At 57.8% G+C, this 14,639-nt stretch overlaps 5 protein-coding genes across 5 annotated transcripts; 3 read left to right on the top strand and 2 right to left on the bottom strand.

The window, feature by feature from the left end:
* Positions 1-162: 162 nt before the first annotated feature.
* B0I36DRAFT_243229 (uncharacterized protein) lies at positions 163-639 on the bottom strand (the record flags this gene model as incomplete). The annotated part of the gene is made up of 2 exons (XM_046149970.1): positions 163-515; positions 606-639. The coding sequence occupies 2 exons, from the start codon at positions 637-639 to the stop codon at positions 163-165; spliced, it is 387 nt and encodes a 128-aa protein (XP_046012424.1).
* A 1,020-nt stretch (positions 640-1,659) lies between these two features.
* B0I36DRAFT_322360 (uncharacterized protein) lies at positions 1,660-2,075 on the bottom strand. The gene has a single exon (XM_046153839.1). The coding sequence runs from the start codon at positions 2,006-2,008 to the stop codon at positions 1,823-1,825; it is 186 nt and encodes a 61-aa protein (XP_046012423.1). The 5' UTR covers positions 2,009-2,075; the 3' UTR covers positions 1,660-1,822.
* An 825-nt stretch (positions 2,076-2,900) lies between these two features.
* B0I36DRAFT_362560 (Tctex-1) lies at positions 2,901-3,783 on the top strand (the record flags this gene model as incomplete). Its single annotated transcript, XM_046158680.1, has 4 exons — positions 2,901-2,921; positions 3,024-3,062; positions 3,129-3,203; positions 3,442-3,783. 4 exons carry the CDS (start codon positions 2,901-2,903, stop codon positions 3,781-3,783), a joined length of 477 nt encoding a protein of 158 aa, XP_046012422.1.
* Positions 3,784-8,159: 4,376 nt separating this feature from the next.
* B0I36DRAFT_227925 (uncharacterized protein) lies at positions 8,160-8,693 on the top strand (the record flags this gene model as incomplete). The annotated part of the gene is made up of 1 exon (XM_046149103.1): positions 8,160-8,693. A coding segment is annotated over one exon (534 nt), but the record flags the coding sequence as incomplete, so codon positions are not given.
* A 1,842-nt stretch (positions 8,694-10,535) lies between these two features.
* B0I36DRAFT_322351 (cytidylyltransferase) lies at positions 10,536-12,948 on the top strand. The gene is made up of 4 exons (XM_046153838.1): positions 10,536-11,394; positions 11,475-11,825; positions 11,892-12,294; positions 12,393-12,948. Exons 1-4 carry the CDS (start codon positions 10,838-10,840, stop codon positions 12,540-12,542), a joined length of 1,461 nt encoding a protein of 486 aa, XP_046012420.1. The 5' UTR covers positions 10,536-10,837; the 3' UTR covers positions 12,543-12,948.
* The last annotated feature ends 1,691 nt before the right edge of the window (positions 12,949-14,639 follow it).

Here is a 14,639-nt window from a genome sequence, read left to right as displayed (position 1 = left end):
GGTGTTGTTACACTTGCGTTCCCATGTTTGAGCCCGTGGCTGAGGGCGTCCTCTCCTAATGTCTGCGGGTCCAGAGCCGTTATGTTTGTTCCGCCAATGCCGTACTACTTCGTGCCCTCCTGTTTCAATTGTTCTAACATTTGCCAAAGTTCCTCAAGCCTCCTAGTGCTTCTTGCTATCCGAGTACGTGATGCGGAGGACAAAGTTGACAACAACTGCACAGAGCAGAATGATGGCGAGAATGGTGGGACCGAATCGGTCGTCGAAGCCGGCCTGGCCGCGCATGCGAATGGATTTTGCACGCCAGTGGTATGTAAAGAGGGCGTATATCATGGCGAGCATGGCGACGCCCGTGAAGAGGAAGGCCGAGATAAAGGCCGGCCGGTCGCCAAAGTTAAGCATGCCGATGGCGAGAGCGCCGAGGATGACGGTAAAGTTGAGCCACGAAAGGAACGTGCGCTCGTTGGCGAAGAAAACCTTGGGCTCGACACGGGTCGGCAGGGCAATACGCTTGCCTGTGTGGCCGAAGGGGGGCGGTCAGTATTCTGCGGTTGTGGTAGAGCAAGCGTCTGGTGGCAGGCGTCGGGAATCTGGCTGGGACGTACCGGGAGCGGTCTGAAGAAGTGGCTGGCTCGACATGGCGATGGCGACTGGATGGATTGGCGAGTTTGGAGACTAGACATAGCGGTTCTGGTCAGCAATGGCTCAAAGGCACACTCTGGGTCCTGGTGAAGCGGTTTGTTTTGGTGGTTCTGGTTGCAGATGGGCGGGCCTCTGGGCGCTTGTGCGCGCCCGTCTGGTGGAAGAGGGCCAGGTCCCTGTCGCGATGACGAACGTACTGTGTATGTTCAATTGAACTGAGCGGTTGGAGGAGCGGCAGCTGAGGCGACAGATGCGACGGAGTGATGTTGATTGAGAAAAAAAGAGGGTTGGCGAGAAGAGAGGCACTTTGAAGAAGTGAGGCATGCAGCTTGGCTGGACCTCGCCGAGCGTGCCTGCAGCAAAAGCACTGGAGTGGGCACCGCAGCGGCTTGACGTCGTCTGGCCAGGCCTGCTCCTGCAAGCCCCCTGCCCTGTTCACCCTGCAACCGTTCTGGAGACGGCAACGGGGTACCTGCCGCCGAGGTACCTGCACTTTCTTTTGTTCTCCCTTGACAGGATGAGCTCCTCCTGTCGTACGTGACTCCGCCAATATCTTTTGGCTGGATCAACACATCCCGAAGAACCTGGAGACCAACGATACCTCAAGACGCCACTGCGTCCCGCCATCCTCGTTGCCTGGAACACCCACGGTCATGCATCACGAAGACGCACATTGGAGACGGTCATCTGGCTACCGTGTTTTTGCCTAGCATAATTAAGCACTGGTCGTCGAAAATATTAATCGTCACAATCGCGAATGCAGCAAATCATCGAGTACAAAGAAGCCGGGTATCGCGAGCCTCCACAACTGAGCCGAGCAAGATCTGGCGCGCGCAGCCGAATCCCCACCACGGCAGCTTTCCTCGTTAGTGGCAACACGTGCGTGCCTTTGCCTGCTCTGACTGGCTGCGCGCAGCTTGAGGCTGGTTGAGCCCCTGTCCCTGAGTGGACTTTGCTCACAGGCGCCGACTGCCGGGGCACTTGATTATTCCCTGGGACGAAAGAGCTGTATTCTTCAAGGTGTACGAGTGCGAGTCTAGCCAATCGGCCTCCACGTATAACCCCAGGTGTGTCTCGCCGAGCCGTGCTTGCATGCATAACAGCTACGCAGCGCGTTCAGAATGATGTCGTAGCTCTGTGGTACCTACCCGCTCTCTCCCATGTCGCAAGGCGCTCGACGTCACACAGAGGCAAGAGGGCACGTGCAGGCTGCGAACGAGCTGCTGATTGAGCGGCCTGTCGGAGCAAGCGGGCGCTGGATAGGGTAACACGGCACGATGGAAGGACAAGGTCGGTTCATTCCCCAGGCTTCTGCATCAGCAGCGCGTCCCCTCCGAGTGTCTGAGTTGGTTCCCTGGCTGGACATCCAGGAAAGATGGCGTCGTGCTCCCCAGGAAACCCCGGACGACCGTTCTCACGGGCCAAGAACCCGGCCCCCACCATATAAAGTAAAAGGTGACGGACAAGAATGACATGTGCTGGTGACGATTGGACAATGTCTCGGAAGCTTGGAGGCACACGCACGCAGGGCCGCAGGCGATAAGTGTGGCTGGGAGGCAGAAAGTGCATACGATAATTAGCAACAGACTCGACGTCTATTACCTAACCCCGCACGGCCAGCCAGTCAGTGTCGTGGTTCGAGGTTAGCCTTTCCGCGGTCCTGCACATCCAAAGAGGAGACGGACGAGCCAGTTGCGGCGGAGGGTGCGGCGGAGAATCTGTCAATCGTTTCATCACTTGCTTTTTGCCCTGCAGCACCGCACAAGCGCCCGGCGCATCTCTTTTGCAGGCCTCTGGCTCTCTCCAGGCGAGCACGGACCAGCCGCTGCCAGCGAGCGTCCCGTCCCACCTGCCCCGGAACCGCTGTGTTGGCTGCGCGCTCTCGCACACCCACCAGCGGCCGTCTCCACCACCGGAGCGCCCCGGGCTGGACGAGGAGCTGCAAGCACTGCACCACCACCACCAAAACACCACACCACGCTCCGACCTAGCCTCCTCAGCAAGACAGCAGTCCCATTCTCCTCCTTCTCCTCTCCTGCTTCTCCCCTTCTCTTCCCCTCCTCCTCCTACCAGTCCTCGCTCGACCAAACACGCCCTCATCGCCTGCTCCCCCATTCTTTCTTCTACGCAGAGCTTCATCCGACTTGCCCTGTGCACGACTCGCGCATCATCAGCCTCCCAGCAGAATTTCCCACCCTCATCGGCGGCATCCCAGCTTCTCGCTCCTCCCTACTAGCATACCATAGCAGGCTCCTACAATGGCCTCCCAGACCAGCTCTGTACGACTGCCCCTGCTATCGCCAGCAGCCACTTCAGCAATGGAATGCTGTCTGCGACTCCTTTTCTCGTTCTTCCGCGCTAACGAGCTGGTTCTTGCCTAGCCCATCTCCCACACTCGCCTCAAGCAGATCGCGACCGACGTACGTACCTGCCCCTCCCTCCTACCTTCAGGCTCCATGCGCACCTCGCTGACTATTCCCTCGCAGGCTTGCCAATCTGCCATTGGCAGCGCCGACTTCTACGACCACACCAAGGTCAATGGCTGGAACTCGCTCATCATTGTACGTCAAAACATGCATGCGCAAATCTCGGCGGCGGGGTGGACCAGCAGCAACTCCGGCGCCCAAGGATCGTGAAGTGTACGCCTGTTGTGGAGAAGAAGCCAGTGCTGTAGCCGGGGCTCAGCTGTTCAGGCGGTTTGTCTCTTCGCGCGACTCCCTGCATCGTCTGCCACTGTAACAACCATGCTGGTGTTTCGCGCCCAGGTGCTAACCTTGGCCCCACTTGCGTCTCGTACAGAACAACATCCTCAAGAATGTCATTACAGAGTCGACTCCAGCCGGTGCCGCACCCTCCCACAAGTACGTCGTCAACAGCACGATTGTGCAACATCTCGTGCCCACCTCGGCCCTCAACAAGCCCAAAGGCGGCAGCGAAGCCAAGGCCGACGAGCCGCACATCACCACCAGCTCCGACGCCACAGCCACAGATGGAAAGCCCCACGTAGGCCGCCGCGGCATGCACTCGGCCACGCAGGCTTTCTGGGACCAGAAGAACGACGGGCTCTGGAGCTTCAAGTACGACGGTGGCGAGGCTAAGGGCATGGACATTGTCGTTACTGTCATCTGGATTGCTGTATAAATCGGCAATCCTGTAGTTGCGTTCAGGTCCTTGCATCCCGCGAGGTGATTTGTGTTTTCTCGAAAAAGCGCCCAGATCACCACACGGCTTCATGCGGCTCTGTTCACGACGAGCGCTGTTTCGCTCTTACGGCTTTCGCATCGCGGGAGCTCGCGATGTGAGACCAGGCGATGCCTGGCGCGGTAGGCAAGCGCGGCGGCCTTGTTGAAAAACAACCAAAGCTTGGAGACGACGCCTGCCTAGCCGCGCATCGCCATGGTCTCCGCTACTGTACCATTCACACTTTGTACTACACATGCGCCGACAACCTCCTCGCCGTTTTCGGGATCATTGCTCTCGAATGATGAGCCCGCCGAAAGGGCGGAGGATTACCGATTTCTTTCTGCTTTTTGTACAACTGTTGGGTTGGGCTCAGTCTGTCCTGAGCAGACCTACTTGCGATTCAGTCAGCCAACCAGGTCGAAAGGGACACGCCCATTCACCGGGCAGGACAAGTTCACCTTTCGCATGTCTGGAATGGGCACGCCAGGGGAATGGCGGATTTGGTCAACCAAAAAAAGGCAGGGAACCCCGAATGGGCACATGAGATCACGGGCAGCTCAAGCTGCTTCGTAATTGTCCACAGCGTGGACCGTCCAGCTCTGTTCGCGGTGCGGCCTGGGGAGACGAGACGGCGCATGTAAACACTTTGTTCGTATGGGAGCCTTCTGCATCATTATACCCAATTCACGTACATCATTTCCATTCCTGTGATGCAGCTGTGCACCTGGTACGCCGTAGTGAACTGATATCTGAGAGTGTTGTAGAATTGCTTGCTTCCATGCCTATGCCGCATGCGGCGAATCCCGACTTGTTTAGCTGACTCGACGGACTCACGCTGTCCAAACTCACTGCTCAAGTGTGCTTACCGAGCATCGCTGCCTGCTCTGGTCCACGTCGCCGCGGGGGGCACGCGGGGAGGAGGCGGGATCCTCGGCTGCTCACTTCCCCAGAGCTACCTTCGCGTAGCGTAGTTACATGCAAGGTCACCCACGCGCGCGTGCAGTGTGTTAAGAGCAAGGATGCCAATACTATTTCTACGAGGAAAGAGAGGAGGAGGGGTCTTTGGCACTTCCGTCAGAGCACCATCAAGGAAAATGAACACCCCCACGCCGTACACATTCTCTCACCTGCAGGGAGGGTGTGCCGTGTAACCCCTCCGTGCTACAGTACTACGTGTGCCCTGCTTCTGATACTGGGATTTTCTCGTTCTTAACGCCGGCCGCGCGCTGGACTTTATTTAAAGCTGGGTTTGCTTGCCTTAAGACAAGGCGAGCGAGATGCATACACACAAATGCGTAGAGGTGCATGTACGTTCGCACGCACGCACGCACTGCGATAGGTTGCCCACGACGATGGGGGTGGCATTTCCCCGCGTCCAGGGGGGGGGGGTTCTCGTTCTGCCTTTCTTAAAAACGCCTTTATTTGTGCCTGTTCGTCCGGTCTTACCTGCGTCGTTTTGCGCCTTATTGGTTCGCACTTCCGCGCATACGATGATGGTGCAAGGGCTTTCGTCTCTCTCTCTCTCTGTCTCTCTCTCCCCTCTCTTTCTGCCTGACCTTCTTGGCCCCTGCTCGTGAAGTCTACGACTTTGAAAAAGTGGTGTCAAAGAAATACGCCACTTCCCTCAAGCTCTGATGTATCGTTACATCTATCCTTGAGGACTACAAGTCGCCCTGGCTGGTTCGGGCACGCTCTTTTCTAGGTGCTGGTGCAGAGAGCTGGTGCTCGCTGGGCAGACTTGCAGGTAGGACAGTAACATGGAGGCGGTCCTGAATGCCGTAGCATCTAGCAGAAGTTTCCGTGTGGACGTGGGATCATCAGTCGGCCCATGGGGGGTCTCACGAGGAGCCGTGACAGGCCACGGACGTTGCCGACCCGGAGCACAATTGACGCGCGGGAAAATTGTTTAAAGCTACCGGATTTGAAGACACCTAACCCATCAACATTCCCATCCCCTTGACTGTGCAGAGGATGGTGTGATTGCTGTGGCGTGATGCAACAGCTTACGATACGAACTGCGTCGGGCTGAGGCGGGTGTGCTCTCTTTTTCTGTTCCTCGGATTGCCGAATCCAGTCTGGGGAAGTTGGCGCAGAGCCGACATCGGCCTTTACTTTGCCGGCATCCACACAGACCTCGCCTAGCTCGATCCAAGGTTTGCATAGGTTTTCGCCAGCAGCGCTGCGCGGTGGTCTTTGGAGCTAGCCTGCAAAATAGATCTGACCTCGGTGAAGGTAGCCGCTATCACATGTCGTTCCTCTTGTTCTCGCGACTCAGGTCGTGGTGGCTCTTGACTTCAGTTTGGTCGACCCCTTTAGGTGGCAGACGCCACGACGGCAAAGCGATTTGCTGGTGCCACTGATCCGCAGGCCATCACAGTGCCGAGAGCATCAGGGTCCTCTTCGCAGGGGGCTTGGAGACCACTGATTGCATCGCTTGTTCGATTGTGGGCGTGCTCTGTGGGGCAGGATTGGCACTGGAGACGTCATGCTCACCACTCATGAGCATTCTTGGATGGGCCCATTGTCGAGTGTGAGCGGAGAGATGAGCACAGCGGGATATCACTGAGTCAAGGAGATGTGCTGTACTTGCTCTCGTCTACAGTATTATGCAAGAACCCTCGGCATGCGGGACGATGCTGGGGAGCGCGAGTATGGCACACTCGTCCATACTTACCTTATGCTGCATGGCGGGATGGGCCATGCGTGTGGAAGTGCTTCTGGGCCTGGCGGCTGGCCCTCAGCTTCTCCAACCGAGAGCGTGGCTCAGCACGGCTAAACTCTTCAAAGCCTGGCAGAATGTACGCCACGTGTGATTAGTGTCTCGTCAGTAATTCTTCCTGCTCGCCAGTCCTCGGAAGGGTGGCGGCGTGGCCTGTTTGGGCAAGAGGGGTCCGATGGGAATGCGGGAGGGAAACCCAGAAAAAGAAAAAGAAAAGACAGGAAGAAGTGGAACAGACGAGAATCGGGTGGCGAGGCCGTTGGCCGGCGGCCCCCGCGCAAGCCACCTACCTGCACCTTGCACTGCAGCAGCAGCGCGACCGACTGACAGTCATCCGACCGAGCAAAGTCCTTCTCGAACACCGAAAGCGCGCTTCGGAAACCGACCTGCCTGCCTGTCAGCGGCGAGCCTGGCCTAGATGCGCAGGAACCCTTGCTCACCCTCCCTCGCGCTGACGTCGCCGGGCGTTTGCGCCCTGACTTGGCCGTCGCTGGCTGGTGCCGCTGGCGATGCACACACCCCTGGCCAGCCTCGCGCCGCGCCAATCGTCGTCGCTGCTCGCCTGCTCGACTGGGTCACGATGGCCGTCTTCCCCCCTTTTGGTGGAGTTTTCCCTCCCCCACCGCCCGTCCCCTTGTCGGGGGTTTTGGCGCCTTCGCCTACGCCTCCGCCTGCCCCTGGCTCAGGGCCGCGATGGGCCGACTCGTCAACCCTCGGATCGCCTTTTCCCCAGCTGGTTCTTCATAAGTCGTCCTCCCCCAGACTGTGGCTGACTGCTCGTGCTGTCCCGCCTTTGCTTGCCCGACATACACCAGCATACCAAAACCGACACAATCCGCCTCATACAAACGATTACCGAGATCCTGTACATCGATCAACCAGGACCTCTTCCACATCTGCCTCCAACACTACCACCCGCGCCCATCGTCGAGCCCCGGGGTTGCCAAGTCTCTTCGCATATCCTCTCGTGGGGTGGCCGACAAGTCCTTCGTATCGATAGGGATTGCCTATCTCCAAAAGTTCTCATCCGGTGTTCTCGAACACCAAACTCACCGGCGCGGCAACAATGGTCGAGGTGCTTCGAAGCCCGTCTCTTGTGCTGTCTGACTCGGAAGAGGGACTGGATGTCTCGACTCGATTCATGAGACTTGATCTCTCCTCGCTCAAGGAGGAGCAGAGGCTCCAGCATGACAAGAGCCAGTTACAACCACAGCCTCAAACGCAGAAACCGCAGGAGGAGCGGACACAGGAACAGCAAGCGCAGCGCGACAACTTCCAGCAGCAGCTGCAGCAATGGCAGTGGGACAATGTCGCCACTTCCTCTGGGGCAAGTACGCCCAAGAGCAGCTTCCTCGAGCCCCGCCGCGCGTTCTCAACCACAGACCAGCCGTCACGAGTCGGCACGCCGACCTCTTTCGTCTCTCGCTCTGCGGCTTCGAGGCCACTCAGCCCTATCCCCTCCCCTAGAGAACAACACGACATGACCGACTCGTATTTTCAGGCCGATGGCCGGACCTCGGCGGCGACGGTGCCGGTCTCCCCCGGCTTTGCTCGCCAGATTGCGTTCCTCGAGGGCGCCGCAACGCCCAGAGACAATATCCGTACTGCCTTTGGGAAGCCGATTGTGCCGGGCCCCCAGCGCTCATACTCTGTGATGGACTATGAGCCAGTGCCATTTACTCACCAGCCAGGAACCGCCCTGTTGCTCGTTCATCTCCCCCCCGAACTGCACTACGCCATCTTCGACTTTCTCGAGCCGATTGACAGCACAGCCTTCGCGCTGACCAGCAAGCACTTCTACATCATCCACCGCCAGATGCATGGCAAGGTGTCGCTGGCAACTAGACGATCCGGCCCGAACGATATGGAGTGGGTATGGCGGAATGCCGGCCCTTTTATCTCTGGAGGCCGCTCTGGCGGCATGGCCATCAAGCACAACGCGCTTGCAGAGCTGTCCCCGCGAGGCCAAGTCTACTGCCGCAAATGCCGCACCGCGCGCTGCGAGCTTCGCAACCATATTCGAGAGTTCTTCCCGGCCGAAATGGAGTACTGCGAGATTACCCAAAAGTATGGCGCCACTGCCCAGGCTGGAGCCAAGCCGGTATGCTGCCGCAGCTCACCACGGCACCCGCACCGCTGCGGACGGCACACTCGCCAGCAAAGGGTCGTTCGTCTGTCGTAGTGGAAGAGACAACGTCGCTGGAACTGGAAGTGGCGTGGGAGCGACCAAGATCAAGGCGGAGGAAGTTCGAGGGAGAACAAACCAAGCCGGACCAATACCCCAACTCCTGTGGCTGGCCGCAGGAATTGAACACTTACGGATATCCGCTTCACGGGCGCCGACGAATTAGAGCTCGACAGCATGCCTGCGGAAACTTGCGTGTGATGCGCACGCTCCAATCGCACGTGCTACAACCGCCATAGGACGTTATGTGATTTCGCGCCTGTTTCCGCTCAGGCGAGACGTCACCGTCAGAGTCGGTGGCTCGGTAGTCCCGTGCACTCAGCAATGGTCTATGGCGTGACCACCCAGCAGCAAAGCTCATGAGGGGATACCGAGACAGCAGTAGCATGGACGAGAGTCACGATGCATGAGTGCGTGGATTGTACTGCAGAAACGCAGGAGGCGCCGGTGTCAACGATCGAGACTGTCGTCGATTCGCAATGCGAGGACATTGGTGATACGAGATTACGCCTGCTTTTTCACCCCGAAGTCGAGCTACTGACACTGATATCGTTGATTTACGATTGCGATAAGCATAAAACATTCGTACGAGCAGGAGTTTATACGATCACTAGAGGAGGATGCATGGAATGACGATACGAGCATGACAGTAGAGAAGAGTGACGAAACTAGTCTTAGAACCTGTAATGACCAACCGATAAGAAACGAAACAAGTATTTTCTATTTGCTTGAGACCTGTTTCTGCACATGTCAGTGGCCGAGCCATGTTGGAATGCGCCTGTGAGCGACTGCCTTATCAAACCTGAAAGCGTGGCGGAGGTCGACTCCGCTCTGCAGGGTGGCAATGTGGGCACGTCATCTCACGATTGGGCGGACCGCTTGCGCGGGCACGGAGGTCCAGAGAGTAAGGAGGACCCTATGTGACGTGGAAGCTAGCAGCCGCTGATAGGGGACGAGATATTGAACTGAAGAAGGATACCGGACGGCGCTGGATACACCTGGTATTTGTATACTTCGCTAAATGTGGTATTTGAGAGGGTCAGAGACAAAAGCACAGTGTTAAAATGTGAGAGGCGCTCCCGATCGGCCGATGCAGGCGCACCGTAATCTGGGGGCGTTCCCAGGTTTAATGTTCACAATTCTGGTCGTTTGCTGGGCGGGCGGGTGCTGGCCTGTCCACTTTTGAGTGCAAGGGAAGGGGTGTGGCCTCTGGGTATTAGGATAGCTCATGGGCCAGCAGGGTGATTGTCGGGAAAGGGGAAGCAGGAGCTCGCAGACATGTTTTGAAGGTTCTGAACAGGATCGTGGGCTTTCTTTTCATTTGGAGGATGGAGTTTGCTCCTCCACGAAGTTCCAGGTTGGTTGAAGTCTAGGCACCTCGGGGTCGTTGTTGGTGGTCTCTTGGGGGTAGGAGGCCCCTGTATGTATGGGCGAAGAACTGAAACCGCAAATCTGGCTTTTGGTCGAGACCTGGCATTGTGAATGGAATCATCAGTCAAATCTGAGATGGTTCTGGCAGAGGACACCAATTAGGGTTTTTGCAAGTTCCTGATAGCGTGTACCCCAGGCAAAGCGGTAGAAGCACGAGTCCTTGATTTGGGGCCTCCCATGCCTTGGTTGAGCGAGGGGAGTCAGTAAGGTCAGTCAGTCAGTGAGGTATCCATGGATTGATTGTGTAATTGCACGCCGCCGCCAAGCCACTCCCGCACCCGCGCAGCACGCACGGACGCACGCACGTACTTGCTGCAGAGCCCGACAGTCGACATCACTCTCGCCCCCCTCGTGCTTCCCGGCCGCCCGCCAATCATTTTTTTGTCTCCTGTCTTGCGCTGGAACAGCAGCTCAATTGCGCACAGGAAACCTGGCCAGGCTTCCTTGCACGAGGTCTGACGTCTGACGTCTGCTCCCTTGTCCCACCATTCTGTTGGCACCCACCTTGGGGCCCTGCCTGTCTTGTCCTCAACACTGCGCTGCACGGTACGGTGCGGTGCTCCTGCTCCACCCCTGACGGACACGCTGCTCAACCGTCATACGCCGGGCTCTCTTTTCCCACTTCCTCTCTTTCTTCCTGGGTTCCTTGAATATTTCTACCTCGTTTGCTCTTAATCATGCCGTCGCCATCGTCACAAGCCGGCAAGCGCAAGCGCCCCAGCACCGCCGCCTCCGCCATGCTCGACGACCAGACCGTCCTCCAGCCGTCGTCTCGCGACGCCTCGGGCGAGGATGGCGATACCACTGCGCCCGAGTCGGCTGGCCGCAAGACCACTTCCGCGACGACGTCAACAACCGCCGCCCACCACCGCAAGTCCGACTCGAATGGCAACAACAGCGCGAACCCGGCTAAGCGCCACCGTGCCGGCTCAGACGCCGCCGGCGCTGCTGCCGCAGAGAACACGGTTGACCCCGGCGAGCCGAGCGACACCACCGAGGCCAGCATAGACATTGCCGACCGTGTCGGCCGCAAGTCGAAGCGCGCCACCATCTCCTCCGCCAAGGACGTCCAGATGGGCGGTGACGACAGCAGCGACAAGAAAAAGGCCGACACAATGGCGCCTCCCCCGATCGGCACCCTCACCCACCCCGTCGGCTACCGGACCAATGACCCTCCAGAGGGCCGCCAGATTCGTGTTTACGCCGATGGTGTCTTTGATCTCTTTCATCTTGGGTGCGTCCCCCTTCCCGGAGCTTAATCCCAGACCCATTGGCCCACCGGCAAATAGCTGACACAGTTTGCGCGACTTCTAGCCACATGCGCCAGCTCGAGCAGGCCAAGAAGGCCTTCCCCGATGTCTACCTACTCGTTGGCGTGACGGGCGACCAGGAGACGCACCAGCGCAAGGGCCTCACTGTGCTCTCTGGCGCCGAGCGTGCCGAGACCGTCCGGCACTGCAAGTGGGTCGACGAGGTCATCGAGAACTGTCCCTGGATCGTCACGCCAGAGTTCCTCGACAAGCACCAGATCGACTACGTCGCGCACGACGACATACCATACGGTGCGGACGAAGGGGACGACATCTATGCCCCAATCAAGAAGGAGGGCAAGTTCTTGGTCACGCAGCGCACCGAGGGCGTCAGCACGACCGGAATCATTACCAAGTGAGTATATGCTTTGCGAAATGTACTTCAGACGATCAGTGCTGACCTTTGACACTTAACCACCAGGATCGTCCGTGACTACGAAAAGTACATTTCAAGACAATTCAAGCGCGGCGCCTCGCGGCAGGAGCTCAACGTCAGCTGGCTCAAGAAGAACGAGCTCGACCTCAAGCGCCACGTCCAGGACCTTCGTGATAACATCAAGTCCAATTGGGCCACGACCGGCCAGGAACTCACCCGCGAGCTGCGCCAGTACTGGCCTGCCAGCCGGCCCCAGAGCCCTGCGCCCCTTTCGCGCCTTCCCAGCACGCCGGGACCCAATGGCTACAGCGACGCCAACAGCATGCGCGAGGCCGCCGCCGCTGCGTCAATGCTGCGCTCGCCCACGACGCCTGGCGCAGACAAGCCTCCGCCCAGCGAGTTCATGTCTGGTTACACACTGGGTTTGATTGGTGGTGTAAGATCATGGGTATGTCTTCTTAGTCCGTTCCAGCTTTTCTTTTCCTTCTCGTTTCTAGAGAATCTTGTTGCTGCCGTGACGTGAGTTGCTGACGTGTGCTCGCACAGATGACCAAAAGCCAGCGGAATCTCCGCGACAGCCGGCCCGCCAGCGACGACGAGTCGGACGACAGTGAGGAGAAGCAGGCGGAGAGAGGCCGTCCTGGAGCCAGCACGTCAGCGGCTCCGACCTCGGCAGCCGCGCCTGCGCGGTCATGAAGCTGAAGCTGGCAGGAGGAACATAGTCGTGGACAAGCCGCCAAAGCACAGCAATAGCCGCGGTTTACTGGATGGTGATGGTGGAGCGGGTAGTGGTTTCAGATGGGACACCTGTGTATCAACTTTTCCTTTTAATGTCTGAGGTGGTTCGTGAAATAGACGCTGCCCGCACGCACGTACGCACGGCAGGAGCGGCTCAAAAAAAGAATTACATGTGTTGTATTAGCCGTCGTGTCAAGAAAAAAAAAACACCTGGCCTGAAACCGAAAGACACGCGGGAGTATCATGGCTCGGCCTCACGCAGAAATACTTGGGTGAAGTGGTTGGCTCATGTGTCGGGGAAGCTCGATAGGAGCGAGACCCCGTTTGCAATGAAGAGAAGACGAAGAAGAAGAAGAAGAAGAAGAGGGAGAAACTGGTTCCAAGCCGATGTCAAGTACTGCTTCGCGGCGCGGGCGGTTATTACTGAAACCCCTCCGGCCTCGGTCGTGATGGTGTCAGTCGGGTTTTTGCGAGGGAGACGTAGAGAGATACGTTGTACACAAACTATATATGAGTACTATCGCTGCTGCTGCTGCTTCTGCTTCTGCGCACTGCCTGGGCGGGATGGATGAGCCAGAAACAGTTGTTTTCCCTGGGAGATCTGGGCAAGGGAAGCAGAGAGGATGGAGGAAGAACGGAAGAGAAGGGGAAAGAGGGAGAGAGAGACATACGCAGAAGCACATACACAGCGCCTCGCTTACGCAATCGTTAGTCTCACGGACAAAGGATGTGGCTCGCAGCCAACGGCATCACGTGTGATCGCACGACCGCAAAGCCCTGTCCATGTTAATAGTTCCTGTGCCCGTTCCTCGATGTCACTCTACTCGTCCGCCCCGTCCGTCGGTGGTCGGTCGTCATTGTTGTTGTCGTGGTCATCGTCGTCGCTGATATTGTCCTTGGCGTGTAAATGAATCGGCGCAAGTATCGACGATGGACCGCTGGTCGAAGCACGTTCACTGCCTCTCCCCATGGGCATGATGGCACTGGGGACTACCTGTCTGTTGCCCCCCTGGTGCGCGTGATATGCCTTGAAGCTAGACCGCGCTGCTCCCATACCATCTCAGCTCCCATGTCGTCCCTCCATTGGTGGACTATATTTCTGAAAAGCGAATAGAGGTGGCGGAGGCAAGCTTCAGATGGCTGGCTGGCTGGTCTCGTGTGTTGTGTGACTAAGTCCCATGTGATTGCCGGCGTGGCCTTTGCGTTGCGGAAGGCTTCGGCGTGTTCAAGTACTCTGTACTTATTCGCTACTCATGTGTATACGTATGTTGTCGGTGAATTGTTGACACTTCGTTCAAGCCTTTGGCGATTAGCTCAAGCCGTGCTGGAGACTTCCCACGGGCATGGAATGTGACTGCGAGAAGAATAGACATTAATATGTGACGGGCTTCCGAGAGAGAGAAAGACAAGTATCATATCGCCTGATAAACGAGGTCTCGCAATGCCACCGCGCTAGGAAGTGACGATGACCTGGCTCAGCTGTTGTTCGCACGCAACCCGCTCACTCTCGGTCTGACATCCCAATCCAGACCTTGATAGACGGCGGTCATACCTCGCTCGTGCCAGTCAGCCAAGATGTTATGTCTCTACCTCCAGAAATGCACGCGTGAGAAGTGAGCGAGCCGCATGCAATCTTGCAAGGATGGGCCAGTAGACACATGCCTGGGCCGAACTTCCCCCCTGCCTTTCCCAGACGTCAGCACAAGCTCAATTCCCGTGAATTCCTGCCGGGCACATGAGAGAGGGGAAGACGGCGAGCAAACAAACGGCCCCCCGCGTCTTCACCAAGGACGGAGCGTGAAAGTCCCGTATGCCGGGTCTGGCTGGCCCGAGCTCCTCGCTCGGGCCGGAGAATATCCTGCCTAGCATCAATGCAGACTGGGGGGTTACTGGATGACAGCTGACTGGGCGTGGGGTGTGTGCTCTCTAGCTGTGACGTTTCCTGGTTCGGGTTCAGACAAATACCCTTGCTTCGAATCTCTCCATGCCTGGAGGGCGTTCGAGCCTGTCAAAGCATCCACTGCTGTTATGTCTCGTAATGCTCGGTGTTTTGTC

The sequence above is a fragment of the Microdochium trichocladiopsis genome (genome assembly GCF_020744255.1).
Source record: "Microdochium trichocladiopsis strain MPI-CAGE-CH-0230 chromosome Unknown B0I36scaffold_5, whole genome shotgun sequence".
NCBI lineage: Eukaryota > Fungi > Ascomycota > Sordariomycetes > Xylariales > Microdochiaceae > Microdochium > Microdochium trichocladiopsis.
This window is presented reverse-complemented; position numbering and strand designations above follow the sequence as displayed.